Source organism: Macaca thibetana, chromosome 20 (genome assembly GCF_024542745.1).
Source record: "Macaca thibetana thibetana isolate TM-01 chromosome 20, ASM2454274v1, whole genome shotgun sequence".
Lineage (NCBI taxonomy): Eukaryota > Metazoa > Chordata > Mammalia > Primates > Cercopithecidae > Macaca > Macaca thibetana.
In genome coordinates, this window is record NC_065597.1 from 12068629 (window position 1) to 12089513 (window position 20885).

The window sequence follows — 20885 nt, forward strand, 5'->3', positions numbered from 1 at the left end:
TCTTAATGCCATTGTAGTCAGAGAACATACTCGATAGGAAAAAGACATCCATTGAAAATAGATATTCTGGGGGGAAACGATGTGGTTAATGTTTGAGCACTGTGTCTGTATTTTGTGATCTTCCTCACTAGAATGTAAGTTCCATGAGGAAAGAGGCTTTGTTCTGTTTTTTTTTTTTTTGTTGTTGTTGTTATATTTTATTTTTGAGACTGGGTCTTGCTCTGTCACCCAGGCTGGAGTGCGGTGGCACAGTCTCAGCTCACTGCAGCCTCGACTTCCTGGGCTCAAATGATCCTCCCACCTCAGCCTCCTGAGTAGCTGGGACTACAGGCACGCACCACCATAGCCAGCTGATTCTTTTAGTTGTTTTAGAGATGGGGTCTCACTGTGTTTCCCAGGCTGGTCTTGAACTCCTGGGCTCATGCGATCATCCCACCTTTGCCTCCCAAAGTGCTGGGATTACAGGCATGAGCCACCTCACCTGACCAGAGCCTTTGTTCTGTTCAGTGCTTTATCCCCAGCACCTGGAACAGCTGGACTGAATGAATGTTCTACGGTAAATGTTCAGCTTTTAAATTTCTGTTCTAGCTACAATTTAAGCCCAGTAAGATGATTCAGACCTGGTCTCTGCCCTAAAAACATGTGGGGAATAGAAGCAAACTAGATGAGCTATAATGTTAGGACACTACTCCAATTACATGCAAAGTGCTGTGGGAAGGCAGAAAATGTGGTCTTAAATTCTTCATAGGCTGGGTTGGTACCCCTGGGGGAGGCTTTCCAGAGCCAGTGACAGCGGGGCCAGGCCTGCAAGGATGAACTGGAATAGGCAGGGCATTCCACAGGGAGAAGTGCAGTTTGTTTTCTATGTGTATAATCTCTCCTTTTTTTTTTTTTCTTCAAAAGGATCAGGCTCAAGTTCACTACAGGTCACAAAACACGATGTCTTGTTGGCTACTTTAAAATCTAACCTGTCTGCTTTGGAGGACAAGTTTCTGAAGGATCCTCAGTGGAAGAATCTGAAACTCCTAAGAGATGAAATTGCTGGTAAGGCAGAATGGCCACAAAACTCTGTGGATGTCACTTGGAGTTTTACCTCTGAAACCTTGTTGTTGCTTTTGTGCTTGAAGGAAACCATGCTCCTCCTTGCAGCTAATTTCAATCCAGGTAAACCCAACCCTAGGACTCCGGAAGTTGCTCCTGCCCTGAGTCCCGATGCACTTAGTATCTCACAGCAGAAGACTGTCCAGTTCGTTTTGCAGTTTGTAGTCACCTTGGGTATTTGCCCCTATCTCATGCCTGGTGTTGGAGTCCCTTTGAGATATAGAACTGAGTTTGGTGCCGTCATTCAAGACGTGGTGTGTCTCGATGCTGCCCCTGATGCAACTCGAAGACTGTACACCAGCTGCAGGGCCCTTCTAAACGTTGCTCAGCACACATCTCTGGGAAGCTTGATATTCTGCCACCATTTTGGGGATATTGCAGCAGGTCTGTGCCAACTGGGATTCTGCCCAACCAAAAGAAAACTGCTAACAGCTGCAGAAGAGGTAAATATACATGGAGAAAGAGAGGGAGAGATTGTGTGTGTGTGAATATGTGAATATGTTTGTGGATAGTTGTTATAAAAGGCAACTCTTAGTTCTTCAGAACTGGATATGCCAAAGCATATCCAATGGATAAATGAATCTTTTCAGGGTGGGTGGAGGTTTCATTTATTGGGTACTCATCCTTTGCACACCTGTAGAGTCCATTTTACCTGTCCCTTATCATTTTGGGAAACAGCTATTGCAGGCTGTTTCTTTGAGCCTCTGTTTCTTCTTCTATAAAATGTGTATCGTAATACCTGCCTCAGAAGGTGGTCGTGAGGATTAAGGATAATGTGTGCCAAGTATCTGGCCCAATCTCTAGTAGTGCTCATATAATTCCTACTGATACTAGTATCATGGCTCCCTCATTAAATGCCTGGGAGGATTAAATGAGATAACACGTATAGAGCGCCTGGTACACTCCAGAACTCTATCAATGTTCATTGTTATTATTAGGTGTTAGGGGTTGCTCTCACTCAGTCAAGTAAGCAGTTGAGCACCCAGACTACAGAAGTTGCTGTGGAGATCATAGACGCATAAGACATGGTCCTTTTCTGCAAATAACTCACACACTGACTGGGGAGATAAGACTTACAGGGATGACATAGCAGGAACCACTACCCCGCCATGAGAGGACCACTGGCATCAGCATAGGAACTGGCCAGCGGAAGCCGTTAAGATGTAAATGTCTCAAGGGTCAGTGTGGCCCCCAGGCACAGTGATTCCGCAGCCTCCACAGCCAGGTTTCACAATGTTCTTTATCACCTGCCTGTGTCACCCTTGTCCTTGTTCCTTTTCTCTTCTCTCTCCTGCCTGCATTCATAAACATTTGCCTAAAAGCCACTATCATTCAAGTGTTGGCATGAAATTCTGAGCTCCCTGGGGCCTTTATGTGATAGGAGCAGAGCGCCTCCTCCTTCCGGCAGGGTTATGCATATTGACACTTCTAGCAGCACCTCCTGCCTGCACTTCCCTGAGGTAGTGTGATCCAGGTTGACAGGTCTTATTACTGTTACTGAGGCTGAGCTGTGCCCGGGGATCTCAGGCAGGAGAGAGAAATGAAAAGGGAAACACAGAGAAAGAACCAAGTAGGAAGGCAGGAGAAGGAGTTGACAGAGGGGAAACACGCTGGGTGTACATTATGAAGCTGGACAAAGTCCCACCAATAGCTGTGTTCTAAGTAGCACCCATACCTCAGTGTGTGAAACGGTAATGGGCAGAACCCTGACTGTTTGACCCTGAGCAGTAATCATCAAGGAGAACTGTACTGTTATGGCTCAAGGGTACCCCAAAATTATACCCCTCTTTGCTGCCCAAGTCCCAAATGAATTAAAAGAGAGTTAAGAAGAGTAAGAGAGATGAACAATGTTACCTCTATTGCTCATAAAGGCAAAGCTGGAGGATGTAGCTTATAGATGGAGACAAATCTTTATTTTTTATTTATTTTTATTATTATTATTTTTTGAGACGGAGCCTTGCTCTGTCACCCAGGCTGGAGTTCAGTGGCACAATCTTGGCTCACTGCAACCTCTGCCTCCTGGGTTCAAGAGCTTCTCCTGCCTCAGCCTCCCGAGTAGCTGGGATTACAGGCATGTGCCACCACACCCAGCTTGCTTACTTGCTTATTTATTTATTTATTTATTTATGAAACGGAGGCTTGCTCTGTTGCCCAGGCTGGAGTGCAGTGGTGCAATTTTGACTCACTATAACCTCCACCTCCCTGGTTCAAGTGATTCTTGTGCCTCAGGTTCCTGAGTAGCTGGGATTACAGGCGCCCGCCACCAGGCCTGGCTAATTTTTGTATTTTTCGTAGAGATGGGGTTTTGCCGTGTTGGCCAGGCTGGTCTTGAACTCCTGACCTCAGGTGATCTGTCCCCCTCAGCCTCCCAAAGTGTTAGGATTATGGGCGTGAGCCACCGCGCCTGGCGGGAGACAAAACAGTGCTCTTCAGAATTAGACACTCTCACTAATCACCCATTTTAAGGAGCACTGGAAAACTGCAGCGCCTTCTGCAGGGGATATGCCTCTGAAAAATACCCAGCAAGAAAGAGCAGAAGAAAATGTGCAGTCACTCTCAAAAGACAGAAGAGGAACGAGCTGAGAGATGCATGCCAAAACCAGCCAATAAGTGAGTTTACTCCACCCTCAGCAGTAAGATCAGTCTCATAACCTGCCCAGAAGTGGAGTGAGCAAGATGGAGAGAGGACCAGGAATGTTTTAGTAGTACAGCTTCCCCCATGTGGAAGGAAATCAAGAGAGGGTAGAAACCTTCCTTCCGCTCCTCTCACAAGTATCTCTGTACAGTGTTGTAAAACATTACCTTCTATTGTCTGCCTGGTTTGAATTCCACTAAAGCCAAGTGCACATTTCTTTTAGGTTCTAACTGAAGAGGAAAGAACCATATCCAGGGGGGCCTTGAGAGACATGTTGGATCAAGTCTATCAGCCCTTAGCAGTCCGGGAACTGCTTATCCTCCAGGGAGGACCACCCCAGGTACTCAGGCCTGGGGACTCTTGGGGGTGACTCATTAATATAATGTGTGGTATGCTGGCTTCCTCTAGAAAATTAAATAACTTTAGTTCCCTATTTAATGATCTAGTTGAGCCTTTTTCATCTTTTAGATCATAAAATGATATTTATAAAACTAGATGACATTGACCCTTAGGATAATTTAAAAGACCTTTTCTCTAATGAAATGATGGACACTTTTCCCAAGAATATTATGATCGCTTTTTTTAAGACTTATGGCAATTTTATGTGAGATATATTTTATTCATTCTGAAACTAGATCTTCTCTTTTTTAAACTAAAAATTGGCTGTTTGACAAAATGTTCTTTCAGCACAAGTATCTGGACGCTAATTCTTTGAATGGATAATGTATTTGAAGTCAAGAAATTAAAACTAGAGATATTATTTGTTCTATTCTTAGTTCCTTTGTTTCAAACATATAGTAGTATATATTCTGCTAGGGATAAGATAGTTTCTTTGTTTTCTTAAAAATAATGTTTATCTGGGGCCAGGTGCAGTGGCTCACACCTGTAATCCCAGCACTTTGGGAGGCCGAGGTGGGTGGATCACCTGAGGCCAGGAGTTCAAGACAAGCTTGACTAACATGGAGAAACCCTGTCTCTACTAAAAATACAAAATTAGCCGGGCATGGTGATGCATGCCTGTAATCCCAGCTACTCGGGAGGCTGAGGCAGGAGAATCGCTTGAACCCAAGAGATGGAGGTTGCAGTGAGCTGAGATCGCGCCATTGCACTCCAGCCTGGGCAACAAGAGTGAAACTCCGTCTCAAAAAAAAAAATGTTTATCTGAAATGATTTAATTTGATGATATAGATGGAATTGTCTGTTTGCTTTTAGTACCTACATTTTAGTTATGAATCTAGGTGTGTAAAGAGTGAGGAGCCAGCGAGGCACCGTGGCTGACACCTGTAAACCCAGCACTTTGGCAGGCTGAGGCAGGAGGATCACTTGAGGTCAGGAGTTTGAGGCCAACGTGGGCAACATAGCAAGAGCCCTGTATCTACAAAAGATAAAGAAGTAGCCAAGTGTGGTAGCATGCACCTGTAGTTCCAGCTACTCTGGAAGCTGAGGTGGGAGGATTCCTCAGGCCCAGAAAGTTGAGACTGCAGTGAGCTGTGATCGGGCCACTGCACTTTAGTCTGGGCAACAGAGTGAGACCTTGTCTTTAAAAAAAAGAAAAAAAGAGTGAGAAGCCAAAGGAATTAGCTGTAGGTCAGGAGCAAGGACCAGCTGAAGCTGGCTACAAAGATATCTCCTAATTGAGTAATTTTCATCTCATCCTTAGAATCTTACTGTAAGCCTTCCATCAGGCCTCTCTGGGATTCAACCCCTGTGTGCAGGTGTTTGAATTTGTAAACCTTTCCATTCTTCTGGTTTCTTACCCATAAGATAGGGATAATCACAATGCCTTTCTTGTAAGTCCCTGTTGAGATTATATGGGAGTTACTTATGATGTGCCTGGCACACCATAATCCCTCAGTAAATGGTAATAATTCACTAAAAGAGAGAGGGCAGGAGAGTTAGGATGAAATATTTCTGTTACTATTTTTGATGCTTACATACTTAAATGCAGTGGTTGACAGCAACAAAACTGCAGCGTCTTCTGCAGGGGATAGGCCTCTGAAAAGTACCCAACAGGAAAAAGCAGAACAAAATACACAGTCACTCTCAAAAGATAGAAGAGGAACGAGCTGAGAGGTGTATGCCAAAACCAGCTAATAAGTGAATTTAGTCCATCCTCAACAATAAGGGACACCAAGTCTGTTCACAGTGGCTCCACAGAACTCCCAGAAAGGAGCCCTTGAAGAAATCCAGCTCTTTCTTGCAGATCACACTGGAGCAGGAAAGAAATACAAAAGAAATCTGGCCAGGCGCGGTGGCTCACGCCTGTAATCCCAGCACTTTGGGAGGCTGAGGCGGGCGGATCATGAGGTCAGGAGATTGAGACCATCCTGGCTAACACAGTGAAACCCCGTCTCTACTAAAAATACAAAAAAAAAAATTAGCTGGGTGTGGTGGCGGGCACCTGTAGTCCCAGCTACTCCGGAGGCTGAGGCAGGAGAATGGCGTGAACCCTGGAGGCGGAGGTTGCAGTGAGCTGAGATCGTGCCACTGCACTCCAGCCTGGGCGACAGAGTGAGACTTCGTCTCAAAAAAAAAAAAAAAAAGAAATCCAACTATTTCTTGGAACTGTGTCACAGGAATCAGAGTTGCTAATGCCACAGAGGCAAGGGCTGGAGTGCTCCCTCCCTGTCGTGAACCATCCTCTTAGTGGCAAATAACGTTCATAAGAATCTTCCTTGGAAGCTGGATTTGATTGTCAGGGCTACATTCAGAGATGGGTTGCATTAACCTTGTGTTCCCAAGATCTACATTTTAATTGCTAATGCATTTGTCTGTTTATGAGTTTGAAATTTCATTGCTTTTCCACTGTTTTTTACTTTCTTAAAAGTAATGCAGAAGAAGGTTTTGTATTGTTTGTTTTTTGTTTTTTAAGGAAAAAATGTTGCTCTTTTGAAGTCTGTATAGCACGCTGTTAATTGTCAGTATGACTCAGGACTTTTAAAAAATAATGTCTAGCTGGGCATGGTGGCTCACGCCTGTAATCCCAGAACTTTGGGAGGCTGAGGTGGGTGGATCACCTGAGGTCAGGAGTTCGAGACCAGCCTGACTAACATGGTGAAACCCCGTCTGTACTAAAAATACAAAAAGTACCCAGGCATGGTGACGCGTGCCTGTAATCTCAATGACTCAGGAGGCTGAAGCAGGAGAATTGCTTGAACTCAGGAGGTGGAGGTTGCAGTGAGCCAAGATTGTGCCACTGTACTCCAGCCTGGGTGACAAGAGTGAAACTCCGTCTCTAAATAAATAAATAAGTCTACATATCATAGCTATTTCTTCTTCTTCTCCTTTTTTTTTTTTTTTTTTTTTTTTTTTAACAGGCATGAGCCACTGTTCCCGGCCATCATATCTATTTCAGTGACATTCAGAATTCACACCTTCTTCTTTTTCTCAGTCCTGCACAGATGTGAAGACACAGCTGAGGTGTCGGGCCCCAGCTTGGCTTCGGCGTCTATGTGGACAGCTGCTCTCTGAAAGGTTAATGAGGCCTAATGGTGTTCAGGCAGTAGTCCGGGGCATTTTGGAAGGAGCAGGTGGTAAGAAATAAAATGTTTCTGTGACTTTGGTATCTGTTTTCCTTTGAGTCAGAGTCTGAGGTGAATTATTGGTCTTTAGTATTTACCTTTAAAACCTGACTGAAACTCAACTATGTCCTTGCAGGGATTGAACAGGTTAAACTTAGAGGTCCTTAATGAACTTCTTTTCCAAAGAAACCAATTCTCTTGCTCTTTTCCTAAAACACTTGTGATACACTGCCTATTTGAATGAACAATATTGTAAGCCATTTCAAATAATTTATAATATCCGGGGAAAACATTACACAGAAAGTTGAAGTAAAAACCCTAAAGTAAATGTTAAATAAAGCTAGGTGTGGGCTGGGCATGGTGGCTCACGCCTGTAATCCCAGCACTTTGGGAGGCCAAGGCAGGCGGATCACTTGAAGTCAGGAGTTCAAGACCAGCCTGGCCAACATGGTGAATCCCCGTCTCTACTAAAATACAAAAATTAGCCTGGCTTGATGGCGGGTGCCTAACCCCAGCTACTTGGGAGGCTGAGGCAGGAGAATCGCTTGAACTTGGGGGGTGGAGGTTGCAGTGAGCCAAGATTGTGCCACTGCACTCCAGCCTAGGTGACAGAGTGAGACTTCGTCTCAATAATAATAATAATAAAACTGGGTGTGGTGGCTCACACCTGTAATCCTAGCACTTCGGGAGCCTGAGGCAGAAGGACTGTCTGAGGCCAGGAGTTCAAGAGCAGCCTGGGCAACATAGCAAGACTCTGTTTTTACAAAAAATAAAAAAAAATAGCCAGGTATGGTGGTGCCCACCTGTGGTCCCAGCTACTTGGGAGGCCAAGGCAGGATGATCACTTGAGCCCAGGAGTTCGAGGCTATAGTGAGCCAATGTCATGGCACTGCATTCCAACCTGGGCAAAAAAAGCAAGACCGTGTCTCAAAAAAAAAAAGTGAAATGTAAAATAATTTTCTTGAAGCCAGAAATACCTTTGAGAAATACCATTGAGACGCAAACTTTGTGATGAAGTTTTAGAGTCATTTCCCCAATTATACTATCTAAGTTCTCATTAATAGGAAAAAAGTCAATGCTAAGCATGGTAGTAGTTTTTAATTTAAATATTTTTTGTTTCATTTTTTAGAGAAAATTAGACATGTACATCATTTAAAGTCAAATAGTTCTGTGAGACTAATAGTGAAAAATAGCAGTCCTTGGTACCATTCCAATGCATTTCCCATCTCTGGAAGCAACCACTTTGAACTCTTCCAGTGAGTTTTTTCTGGTATTTACCTGTATTTTTTTTTTTCCGAGACAGAGTCTTGCTCTATCACCCAGGCTGGAGTGCAGTGGCGCGATCTTGGCTCACTGCAACCTCTGCCTCGCGGCTTCACGCCATTCTCCTGCCTCAGTCTCCTGAGTAGCTGGGACTACAGGCGCCTGCCACCACGCTCGGCTAATTTTTTGTATTTTTAGTAGAGACGGGGTTTCACCGTGTTAGTCAGGATGGTCTCGATCTCCTGACCTCGTGATCCGCCCGCCTCGGCCTCCCAAAGTGCTGGGATTACAGGCGTGAGCCACTGCGCCTGGCCATTTACCTCTATATTTCTAATATATGGGAATTCATAATTTTTTCAGTTTCAGGCATCATGTATCTACCTCTCACCATGAGTGGAAGAGGATCTTGTTCTCTTTCATAACAATGGCATCATTCCCCTAAGTACATTTGTATTTTCCCATCTCCTTAGTATATTTATATCTCAGTTTTGGTTAGATCAATATTCAGTATTTATATTACTGTAACTCTGTAATTATTATTTACAGCTGAGCTATGTTGTATATTATGTTTACTTTCTTTTTTTTACATACTCTTTTGTACTTCCTGAAGTTAATCTTTTTTTTTTTTGTACATCTGATTAGTTTTCTATGTGCTTATCACTAATCTTTTCTCAAGCTCTCCCTCTTTTGTTTAAATCTCCTTTTAATACATTCAAAAACATCAAAAAGGCTGGGCACGGTGACTCATGCCTATAATCCCAACACTTTGGGAGGCCAAGGCAGGTGGATCATTTGAGCTCAGGAGACCAGCCTGGGCTACATGGTGAAACCCCATCTCTACCAAAAATACAAAAATTAGCTGGGTATGGTGGCACGCACCTGTGGTCCCAGCTACTCAGGAGGCTGAGGCAGGAGGATTGCTGGAGCTCTGGAAGTTGTGGCTTTAGTGAGCCATGATCACACCACTGCACTCCAGCCTGGGTGGCAGAGCGATGTTCTCTCTCAAACAAGCAAACAAAAACTCACCAGATATTCTATCAGTTTTATCTTCTTGGAAACATCTTTCTCTGGATTTTCTGACCTGCTTTACTCTATCCTGGTTACCTTCTACTCAGCTGCCATCCAAGGATCCCCTTCACCTTTATGCTGGTGAACACTTTGCCTTTTTTGTGTGTTCAATCCCTTATCTCCCTTATCCCATGCCTGTTTCCTATTGTTACTGCAACAACTTACCACAAACTTAGTGGCTTTTTTACAGAAATGGCATTTAAACTGAGCCCTGAAGGCTGAGTTGGAATTAACTAGCTGAAGAGTGAGGGAAGATAGTTATAGGCAGAGAGAGTAGCATATATGAGGAACTGAAGTAGGAATGAGCATAGTGCTTCTGAGGATATCTCCATGTGGGTAGAGTAATGAGGGCAGAGTACAGCTAGAGTGGTGTGCATTGAGCAGGGATGGTGGCTGGGGGCCACCTTAGGGAGGCCTGATAGGCTGAGTTCAGGATGTTGAACTTTATTCTGAGGGAAATGTGAAACCATTAACAGGTTTTAAGAAAGAGAGAACATGATCAAATCTGCAGTTTAGAAATATCTATCTGGAGGTATTGTGAAGAATGGATTGGGAAAAAGCAGAAGCAGGGAGATCAGTTAAAAGGCAGACATCTGAGGAATCACGGAGGCTTGGATTAATGCAGTGGCCGTGGAAATGGAGAGAAACGAATGGGTTTGAGAGATATTTAAGGAGGAGAGTTGCCAAAACTTAATGAAGGGCTGGATATGTGGGGAAGAAGGAAGAGAGCTAGAAGAATAAATCTTGACTTCATTTTTGGCATAGTTAATGTACCTTGGTCCTATCAGACAAAAGTGAGGTCAGTGTGGTTGGCAGACATTGGTAGATTTGGTCTAGAGTGGCTATAATATTACCTTCCCTCAGTTCTCCCCACAGTGGCTTCTAGGGCCAATGAAATGAGAAATGGTCAGTTACCCATAAGAAGTTGTCCCCTAGAAACAGGTCTTTGCACCTTCCTTTTCCAAGAAGGGTTAGATCTCACTTAAGGGCATGCAGATTGGAGAGGTGCTATAAGAAAATCAGAACCCTCTTTTTCCTATGAGTTCCCCCAACTTGTGCATGTATATATTTCTTGTTATCTATTCATACCTTGTTTCTTTCCCAAAATGGTTTGAGGCAGGTTTATATTTGCCATTTCTGGTGGTCTTTATTTCTTTACGTAGATCAAAATTTCAGTGCAAATTTCCTTCTGCCTGAACTTTAGTTACCATTTCTTATAGTGTAGGTCTACTGGCAATGAATTTTGTTTTGTTTTGTTTTGTTTTGTTTTGAGACAGAGTTTCGCTCTTGTTGCCCACGATCTCGGTTCACTGCAACCTCTGCCTCCTGGGTTCAAGCGATTCTCCTGCTGCAACCTCCCAAGTAGCTGGGATTACAGGTGGCTGCCACCATGCCCGGCTAATTTTTTTTGGCCTGGCTAACTTTTTGTATTTTTAGTAGAGATGGGGTTTCACCATGTTTGCCAGCCTGGTCTTGAACTCCTGACCTCAGGTGATCCACCTGTCTTGGCCTACAGGCACACAGCACAACACCTGGCTAATTTTTGTGTTTTTAGTAGAGACGGGGTTTTGCCATGTAGGCCAGCCTGGTCTTGAACTCCTGACCTCAGGTGATCCACCTGCCTTGGCCTCCCAAAGTGCTGGGATTACAGGTGTGAGCCACTGCACCTGGCCTGGCAATTAATTTTCTAGCTTTTGTTTGTCTCAAAAAGTCTAGTTCATTTTCCTTTTTGAAATATATTTTTTGTTGGGTATAGAAATCTAGGTTGACATTTATTTTTTCTTTTAGTACTTTTAAGATATTCCGTTGTCTTCTGGCTTGGGTCATTTCTGATGAGAAGTCTGCTATCATTCTTATCTTTGTTCCTCTGTAAATGATATACTGTTTTTCCCTCTTTTAAGATTTTTCTCTTATGGCTGGTTTTTAGAAATTTGATTATGATATACCTTGGTGTGGTGTTGGTTTCTTTTTGTTTTTTTCTGCTTTTTGGAGCTGTGGGTTTATAGTTTTGCCATATTTGGAAATTTCTCAGACATTATCTTCAAATATTTTTCTCTGTACTCCCCTCAGATCTCTCTTTCTGAGATTTGAATTACACCAAATATTATGTTTAATGTTGTCCTGCAAATAACTAATGCTCTTTTTGTGTGTGTGTCTTTTTTTCTCTATGTCTTTTTTATTTTTCTCTTTAAAAATTTTTTTTTCCCAGAGACAGGGTCTTGCTCTGTCTCCCAGGCTGGAGTGCGGTGGCATGATCTTGGCTCACTGCAACTTCCGCCTCCCAGGTTCAAACAATTCTTGTGCCTCAGCCTTCTGAGCAACTGGGATTACAGGCATGCACCACCACACCCAGGTAATTTTTGTATTTTTAGTAGGGACAGGGTTTCGCCATATTGCCCAGGCAGGTCTTGGACTCTTGGTCTCAAGTGAGCCACCTACCTTGGCCTCCCAAAGTGCTGAGACTACAGGCATGAACCACTGTGCCTGGCCAAGGACAAATTTTAATGGTTGTCTTAATGGGCCGGGTACAGTGGCTCATGCCTGAAATTCCAGCACTTTAGGAGGCCAACGTGGGCCGATCACGAGGTCAGGAGTTTGAGACCAGCCTGGCCAACGTGGTGAAGCCCCGCCTCTACTAAAAATACAGAAAATTAGCTGGGTGTGGTGGTGCATGCCTGTAGTCCCAGCTACTCGGGAGGCTGAGGCAGAAGAATTGCTTGAACCCGGGAGGGGGAGGTTGCAGTGAGCTAAGATCACACCACTGCATTCTATCCTGGATGACAGAGTAAGACTGTCTCAAAAAAAAAAAAAAAGTAAATAAAGTTGTCTTAATGGTCTTGTCTTCTAATTCTCTTATCTCTGTGTTATCTCTGTTTTTTGGGGTCTGTTCTATTGGTTTTTTTCTTTTTTTTTTTTTTTGAGACAGAGTCTTGCTGTGTCACCCAGGCTGGAGCGCAGTGGCACAATCTTTGCTCACTGCAACCTCCACCTCCCAGGTTCAAGAGATTCTCCTGCCTCAGCCTCCCAAGTAGCTGGGACTACAGGTGTGCATCCTCATGCCCGGCTAATTTTTGTATTTTTAGTAGTGACAGTGTTTCACCATGTTGGCCAGGCTGGTCTTGAACTCCTGACCTCAGGTGATCTGCCCGCCTTGGACTCCCAAAGTTCTGGGATTACAGACATGAGCCACCGCCCACAGCCTGTTCTGTTGATTTTTTTCTTCTAATTATAAGCCATATTGTTTTCCTTCATTGCATGCCTGGTAATTTTTTTTTTTTTAGATGTTATTCACATACCATAGAAGCCACTTTTTATTTTTTATTTGTTTATTTTTTTGAGACAGAGTCTCACTCTGTCGCCCAGGCTGGAGTGCGGTGACGCAATCTCAGCTCACTGCAATCTCCCAGGCTGGAGTGCAGTGGCGCGATCTCAGCTCACTACAACTTCCGTCTCCCGTGTTCAAGAGATTCTCTTGCCTCAGCTTCCCGAGTACCTGGGACTACAGGTGCATGCCACCACACCCAGCTAATTTTTAAAAAAATTTTTAGTAGAGATGGGGTTTCACCATGTTGGCCAGGCTGGTCTTGGACCCCTGACCTCAGGTGATCCACCTGCCTCGGCCTCCCAAAGTGCTGGTATTACAGGAGTGAACCACCACACCCGGCCAGAAGTCACTTTGTTTTTAAAGAGTACGGTTTGGTGGTGTTTAGTATATTCACAGAGTTGTGCAATCATCACCAATATCTATTTCCAGAACATTTTTATCAACCCTCTCCCCATATCCCCCCAAAGAAGCCCTCATACTCACTAGCAATCACCAGTCCTCATTCTCCCTTCCTCTCAGACTCTGGTAAGTACTAGTTCACTTCCTGGTGTCTTTGGATTTACCCGTATTGGCATTTCATACAATATATGGTTTTTGTGTCTGGCTTCCTTTACTTCACATAATGTTTTTGAGGTTTATTCATGTTGTTTGTTTGTTCGTTTGTTTTTGAGATGGAGTTTTGCTGTTGTTACCCAGGCTGGAGTGCAATGGTGTGATCTCAGCTTACCACAGCCTCCTTCTCCCAGGTTCAAGCGATTCTCCTGCCTCAGCCTCCCAAGTAGCTGGGATTACAGGCACGTGTCATCACACCTGGCTAATTTTTGTATTTTTAGTAGAGGCGGGGTTTCACCATGTTGGCCGGGCTGGTCTCAAACTCCTGACCTCAGGTGATCCACCTGCCTCGGCTTCCCAAAGTGCTAGTGTGAGCCACTGCACCCAGCCAAGGTTTAGTCGTGTTACAACATGAATGAATCAGTCCTCCATAAACATTATTCTTTTTTATGACTGAATAATATTTCCTTATATGGATATGCCTGGTAATTTTTTTTTTTTTTTTTTTTTTTTTTTTTTTTTTTTTTTTTGTTGGAAACCAACATTTTATTGAGCACTCCTGCTCCTTGGAATCTATTCCGGTAGATTCTTTGCCAAGGGCATCACACATCACACAGGGGTGTGGCCAGCACTCCCCCTGCTAACTGCCGTGTGGGCGGGGGCAGGAGTGAATGGCTCTTCCTGGGCACAAGCCACAGTTAACCGGCAACAAGTTCGGAGCCATAGGAATTCATCTCTTAGAAAAAACGAAAACTGGAATTTAAAAAAACACAAAAAACCTGAGTATAAAACCTCAGCAGTGTTCCAGCACTATCTCAGAGTTTAAATATAAAAAGGCATAATGAGAAAACAGTTAAAAAGACAACAGCAGCAGGCCGCCACCTCCAGGGCAGTGGTCACAGGGGTGGGGCCAGCCCTGCCCTGAGCCGCTGGGGCCTCACTTGAGCAGCAGGTGCAGGCCCCCGCTGAGCAGCGCCAGCAGCAGTGCCAGCAGCAGCAGCAGCACCAGCAGCACCTGTTCACGGGACACCCAGGACCTGGGATTCGGGGATCTCCAGAACCTCATTATGTTCTCCCTAAGGGTGGTGAAACCATCCATGAAACTTCTAAGAACATCCCTGATGTCGTCTATCTGGTCGTAGATGAAAGCCAGACCCAGGCTGTGCATGGCCACCTCAGAGAGCTGGGCCAGGCGCGGGGCCCTGAGGCTCACATCCATCTCGTCCCCGATGCAGGCCAGCCGCAGGGCCAACATGTCACTGTCCTCCATACACTCCAAAGGATCGAAGTCCTCCATAGGGTCCAGGTCCTCTTCAGGGTCAGTGACACCAAGAACCTCCATGGTTAGGGGTTCCAGGAGCTGCTCATACAGGAGGGTCTCCATCAAGGTGTCTCTGGAGATGGGTCTTACTCCAGACATTTCTCCTGGCGGCGGCGATGCTGGCAGCGTCTGTGAGCCACCGGAGAAGCTTCGTGTCTCAATTTTTGACTGGATGCTGAACATTTTTATTTTACATTGCTGAGTGCCAGATTTTTATATTCCTTGGTTGGACTTTGTTCTGGAATGCAGTTAAGTTACTTATAATTAGTTTAGTTCATTTGATCCTGGCTTTTCAGCTGTGTTAGTGTGGTTCTACAGCAACCTTTAAGGTAATTTAACCCCTTATTGTATTATACTAAGTGTATTGTACTAAGTGTAACAATACAGATTGTACTAAGACAATACACTTCTGAGAATTCTAGTTGTTGCCCTGTGTATTAGGAGATCCTCCCAGGCTGGCTAGTGGGAACACAACTATTCCCAGCCATTATGAACCATGGGGGTTGTTCCCACCTACTCTTTTCTGTTGGTTATTGCCCCAGGCTTTGGTATTTTCCTCACACATACAGGTATCATACTCTACCAAAGACCTGAGAAAGGACCCTTTTGCAGATCTTTGGAACTCTCTCTATGTGTAACTTCCTCCTCTCTGGTATTTTTTGCCCTGAAAATTCCAGCTGCGTTGGCCTCCCTGAACTCTGAACTATGTTTCTTCCACTCACCAAGATGCCAGGCTTCATTTGGGCTGCTCTTGCTATCGCCTGAAAACTCTCCAGGCGGTGAACAAGGGCAGTTGTCAAGCTCAGTTTGTTTGCTTCCCTTCTCTCAGGGATCAGTGCCCTGGGCTGCTTGTTGTGCATTGTCTGGAAACCATTGTTTATATATTTTGTCCAATTTTATAATTGCTTAAGATGGTAAAGTAATTCTGGTCCCTGTCACTCTACGGCTGTGGCTTAAGACAGTTTAGATGAAATGATACATACAAGGAGACAGAATAATAATAATAGTAATAAACATGGTGAAGCTAGTATTCTAGTTATATGAATAATATCATTATAGTGACTAAGTGCTAGTTTTTCTCTGAATTTCCCAGAAACTGGCATCAAAAGGAAAGTATAGGCTGGGCACGGTGGCTCATGCCTGTCATCACACCACTTTGGAGGCCGAGGTGGGCAGATCACCTTGAGGTCAGAATTTGAGACCAGCCTGGTCAACATGGCAAAACCCCGTCTGTACTAAAAATAGAAAGAAATTACCTGGGCATGGTGGTGTATGCCTGTAATCCCAGCTACTCGGGAGGCTGAGGCAAGAGAATCTCTTGAACCTGGGAGGCAGAGGTTGCAGTGAGCTGAGATCATGCCACTGCATTCCAGCCTGGGCGACAGAACAAGACTCTGTCTCAAAAATATAATAATAATAAACAAATATGAAATAACATAAAAAGGAAAGTATAGAAGGGTAGATTATCTTATAGAAAAAAAATAAGCTATTTTCAATAGAGAAGATAAATGCATTTTACCCTGAATTTTAAGACAAATGTGTTATGTGGGACCTTCTGTGGGGATTTGCTGTGAGCTGCTGACATCGCCATTGTACCAGCAGGGGCAGCTGGTGGAAGTGATGCTGAGGCAACGGCTGCTGACTGGAAGAAGTGTGACCTGATCGCAACGATTTTGGCCTCTTGTCCCCAGCAGTCTCTTTCACCAGAGAGTTACTACCGGGACATCTGCGCCCAGGTACATCATTTTGTTTCTGTTGACCATTTGAGGATTATCAGCTTATGTACAGAAAGAGGACTTTTAATGTTCCTCTAGGATTGAGATAAAAGCAGTATAATATTTAAGTTTATTGTTTAGTGAGGAGTCTTCTTAATAAATGAATAAAAACCTGTGGAAGAGACTGACCTAATTGTTCAGTTTAAGAACGGCGAGGCCAGGCGCAGTAGCTCACACCTGTAATCCCAGCACTTTGGGAGGCCGAGGTGGGCGGATCACCTGAGATCGGGAGTTCAAGACTAGCCTGACCAACATGGAGAAACCCCGTCTCCAGTAAAAAAAATGCAAAATTAGCTGAGTGTGGTGGCACATGCTTGTAATCCCAGCTACTTAAGAGGCTGAGGCAGGAGAATTGCTTGAACCCCGGAGGTGGAGGTTGCCGTGAGCCGAGATTGAGCCATTACACTCCAGCCTGGGTGACAAGAGCGAAACTCCGTCTCAAAAAAAAAAAAAGAATGCCTTACCACTATTGAATGATTGGCCCAGCTCACTCTCAGAGCTAGAATACGAAACTCAAGTTTCATCTTGTTCATTATCTTTTCTCTCCATGTGTTTTTAATTAGTTTTTTTCCTCTGAGTTTTTTCTTAATGCACAGGAATGGAACTCAAGTATAATATTGGTAGATATTTAAAGGTAGATATTAAATAAACAAGGTAAATTAACATGGCAAACAATTTAAAAAGCATACAAGAGTAAACCAAAATCTAAGTCTCCCATTCCTGTTCTCCAGTCCCTCAGAGGTAGTCACTGCTATGAATTTCTTTCCAGAGATATTCTGTGTATTATGCATATACCATCATATGTGTATATGTTAATGTATATGTGTATTAACGTGTATGTGCATACACACGTACATTAACATATACACATATGATGGTAAAATTAATGCTAATTCTTTTTTTTGAGAGAGAGTTTTGCTCTTGTTGCCCAGGCTGGAGTGCAATGGCGAGCTTTCGGCTCACCACAACCTCCACCTCCCGGGTTCAAGCAATTCTCCTGCCTCAGCCTCCTGAGTAGCTGGGATTACAGGCATGTGCCACGAGGCCTGGCTAATTTTGTATTTTTGGTAGAGATGGAGTTTCTCCATGTTGGTCAGGCTGGTCTCGAACTCCCGACCTCAGGTGATCCACCCAAAGTGCTGGGATTACAGGCGTGAGCCACCACACAAGGCCAGTGCTAATTTCTATCTAAATGATAGCATGCAGCATGCTCTCTTTCATTTTGCTTTTTTTCATTGATAGTGTACTTTGGCCAGGTACAATGGCTCACTCCTGTAATCCCAGCAGTTTGGGAGGCTGAGGCGGGCAGATCACTTGAGGACAGGAGTTCGAGACCAGCCTGGCCAACATGGAGAAACCCTGTCTCTACTAAAAATATAAAAATCGGCCAGGTGTGGTGGTGCACGCCTGTAGTCCTAGCTACTCAGGAAGCTGAGGATAGAGAATCACTTGAACCCGGGAGGCAGATGTTGCAGTGAGCCAAGTTCACACCAATGCACTCCAGCCTGGATGACAGAGCGAGATTCCATCTAAAAAAAAAAGAAAAAAAATAGTGTACCTTGGAGATCATTTCATTCATTTTCATGGGTACATGATATTTCATCATATTAATGTACTATAATTTATTATAGTACATTGCTATTGATGGACATTTGAGTTCTTTCCATTCTTTTTCTATTACAAATTACACTACAGTTAATATCCCTAAGTCTTTGTACATAACTACCAGTATTACCATAGGAAAAATTCCTAGAATTGAAATTATTGGTTCAAAGGTTTTATGCATTTAAATTTTTGATTGATATGCTTTATGTACCTATTTTCCAACATTTTTACCCACACAATGTGTTACAAAGTTTTTGATCTTTCCTAATCTGATACATGAAAAATGTGGAAGGAGTTTTCTTAATTAATACTCCCTATGCGTGTGCCTAAAATGAGCCTGTATTTTATAAATTTGATAAAATAATAAAAACACTGCAAGTATGAGGGATGGGCAAAACAAATTTTTAATTAAAAATAAAAACACTGCCTGTTCAGCTCTCTTACCCTTTGATCCTGGGTATGTTAAATTAAGAAAAGAATTCTGTTGAATCAGTGTTATCGAAGTGAGTTTATTTTTTTTGGCTTAAAAAATTCATGCTTTTTCTTTTTAGTTAATGTCATATTCCTTGCAAAAAACTGGCATTTACTTCTTGTAATATTTTTGTAGGTTCTGGATTTATTTCACTTTCAGGATAAATTGACAGCACGACAGTTTCAGAGAGTTGCCACCACTACCTTTATAACTTTGTCAAGAGAACGCCCACAATTGGCAGCAAAGTATTTGCTCCAGCCAGTGTTAGCTCCTCTTCATCGATGTTTGAGTACAGCAGGTAAAGGAGGAAGTGTGGTGGTTGGGTGTGCCTCTAAAGGACCTTCTTCAGTATTTTATGTTTAAATGATTTAAATCTGTGTTATTTCAGTGTCTTTAGTTTTCCTTCCCCTCCCGGCAACTTGTTATTTTGAGAAATTCACTTACAAGTTTCAAGAAGAGTATACTGGGCCGGGGACAGTGGCTCATGTCTGTAATCCCAGCACTTTGGGAGGCCGAGGTGGGCGGATCACGAGGTCAGGAGATAGAGACCACAGTGAAACCTACTTGGGAGGCTGAGGCAGGAGAATGGCGTGAGCCCGGGAGGCGGAGCTTGTAGTGAGCCGAGATCCAGCAACTGCACTCCAGCCTGGGCGACAGAGTGAGACTCCGTCTCAAAAAAAAAAAAAAGAGACCACCTAGACTGAATAACTTTACATTTTGGCCACATTTGTTTTATCTTTCTCTCTTTCTGCACATATAAACATATCTTTTCTGAAGCATTTGAGAGTTAGTTGCAGACATCACAACACTTCACCCCTAAATAATTCAGTATGCATCTCCAAAGAAAAATGTCAGTCTCCTACATAACCGCAATGCAATTACCACACCCAGGAAATTTAACATTTATACAATATGCTGTGATATAATATATAAATTCCATTCAAACTTCTCTAATTTTTTCAATAATTTCTTTTAGAGCCGTTTTTTTAAAATCCAAAGTTCAATCAAGAATCATAGCTGGGCATGGTGGCTAATGCTTGTAATCTCAGCACTTTGGGAGGCTTAGGCGGGCAGATTGCTTGAGCCCAGGAGTTCGAGACCACTTGGGCAACATGGCAAAACCCCATCTTAACCAAAAAACAATGTAAAAATTAGCCAGGCGTGGTGGCAAGCACCTATAGCCCCAGCTACTTGGGAGGCTGAGGTGGGAGGATCGCTTGAGCCTGGGAGATTGAGGCTGCAGTGAGCCATAATCACGCCTCTGCACTTTAGCCTGGGTGACAGAGTGTGACCCTTGCTCAAAAAAAAAAAAAAAAAAAAAAAAAAATATATATATATATATATAAAAAATAAAACTATGTCTAAATAAATAGAAAGACATTGTAAAACTTAAAAAACTTTTTAAAAATTTTTGTTTTTTATAGAGTTGGGGTCTTCCTATATTGTCCATGCTGGTCTGGAACTCCTGGGCTCAAGTGATCTTCCTGCTTGAGCCTCCAAAAGTGCTGGGATTGCTGAGGCGGGAGGATCGCTTGAGCCCAGGAGTTTGCGACCAGGCTGGGTAACATAATGAGAACCTGTCTTTAGAAAACATTTTAAAAATTAGGTGAGCGTGTTGGTGCACGCCTGTATTCCCAGCTGCTCAGGAAGCTGAGGTAGGAGGATCACTTGAGCCCAGGAGGTTGAGGCTTCAGTGAGCCATGATTGCACAGTTCCACTCCAAAACCTGGGTTATAGAGCAAGACCCTGTCTCAAATAAATAAAAATAAAATATAACTATTTTAAAACTTTTTGAAGGGAAAATTTAAAACACATGCTATAGAGATTATATAATGAACTCCTATGTACCTATCACCTAGATACAACTATTAACTCTGCCATTTTCTTTCTTTTTTTTTTTTTTTTTGAGACAGAGTCTCGCTCTGTCACCCAGGCTGGAGTGCAGTGACGCGATCTCAGCTCACTGCAACTCCGCCTCCCAGGTTTACGCCATTCTCCTCCCTCAGCCTCCCGAGTAGCTGGGATTACAGGCGCCCACCACCACGCCCAGCTAAATTTTTTTTGTTGTTTGTTTGTTTGTTTTGAGACGGAGTCCTGCTCTGTCACCCAGGCTGGAGTACAGTGGTATAATCTCAGCTCACTGCAACCTCAGCCTTCCGGGTTCAAGCGATTCTCCTGCCTCAACCTCCTGAGTAACTGGGATTACAGGCGCAGGCCACCACGCCTGGCTAATTTTTGTATTTTTAT

General features: G+C 43.6%; 2 protein-coding genes across 4 annotated transcripts in view; one reads left to right on the forward strand and one right to left on the reverse strand.

The window, feature by feature from the left end:
* Nucleotides 1-20885, forward strand: part of TANGO6 (transport and golgi organization 6 homolog) — a 260400-nt gene that overhangs the window by 17687 nt on the left and 221828 nt on the right. For 2 of the 3 annotated variants that reach the window (XR_007721939.1, XM_050773314.1), the window contains exons 2-6: nucleotides 904-1544; nucleotides 3960-4076; nucleotides 7128-7269; nucleotides 16386-16522; nucleotides 18774-18936. Coding sequence is in view for 2 of the 3 variants with exons in the window: in XM_050773314.1 (XP_050629271.1) it covers nucleotides 904-1544; nucleotides 3960-4076; nucleotides 7128-7269; nucleotides 16386-16522; nucleotides 18774-18936 (1200 nt within the window). In the remaining variant the exon portion in view is untranslated. The remainder of the gene's footprint in view (nucleotides 1-903; nucleotides 1545-3959; nucleotides 4077-7127; nucleotides 7270-16385; nucleotides 16523-18773; nucleotides 18937-20885) is intronic. The other variant, XM_050773315.1, reaches the window with a different exon arrangement.
* On the reverse strand, nucleotides 13987-14944 carry LOC126944087 (bcl-2-interacting killer). Its single transcript, XM_050773383.1, has one exon. It carries the CDS (start codon nucleotides 14883-14885, stop codon nucleotides 14403-14405), a length of 483 nt encoding a protein of 160 aa, XP_050629340.1. The 5' UTR covers nucleotides 14886-14944; the 3' UTR covers nucleotides 13987-14402.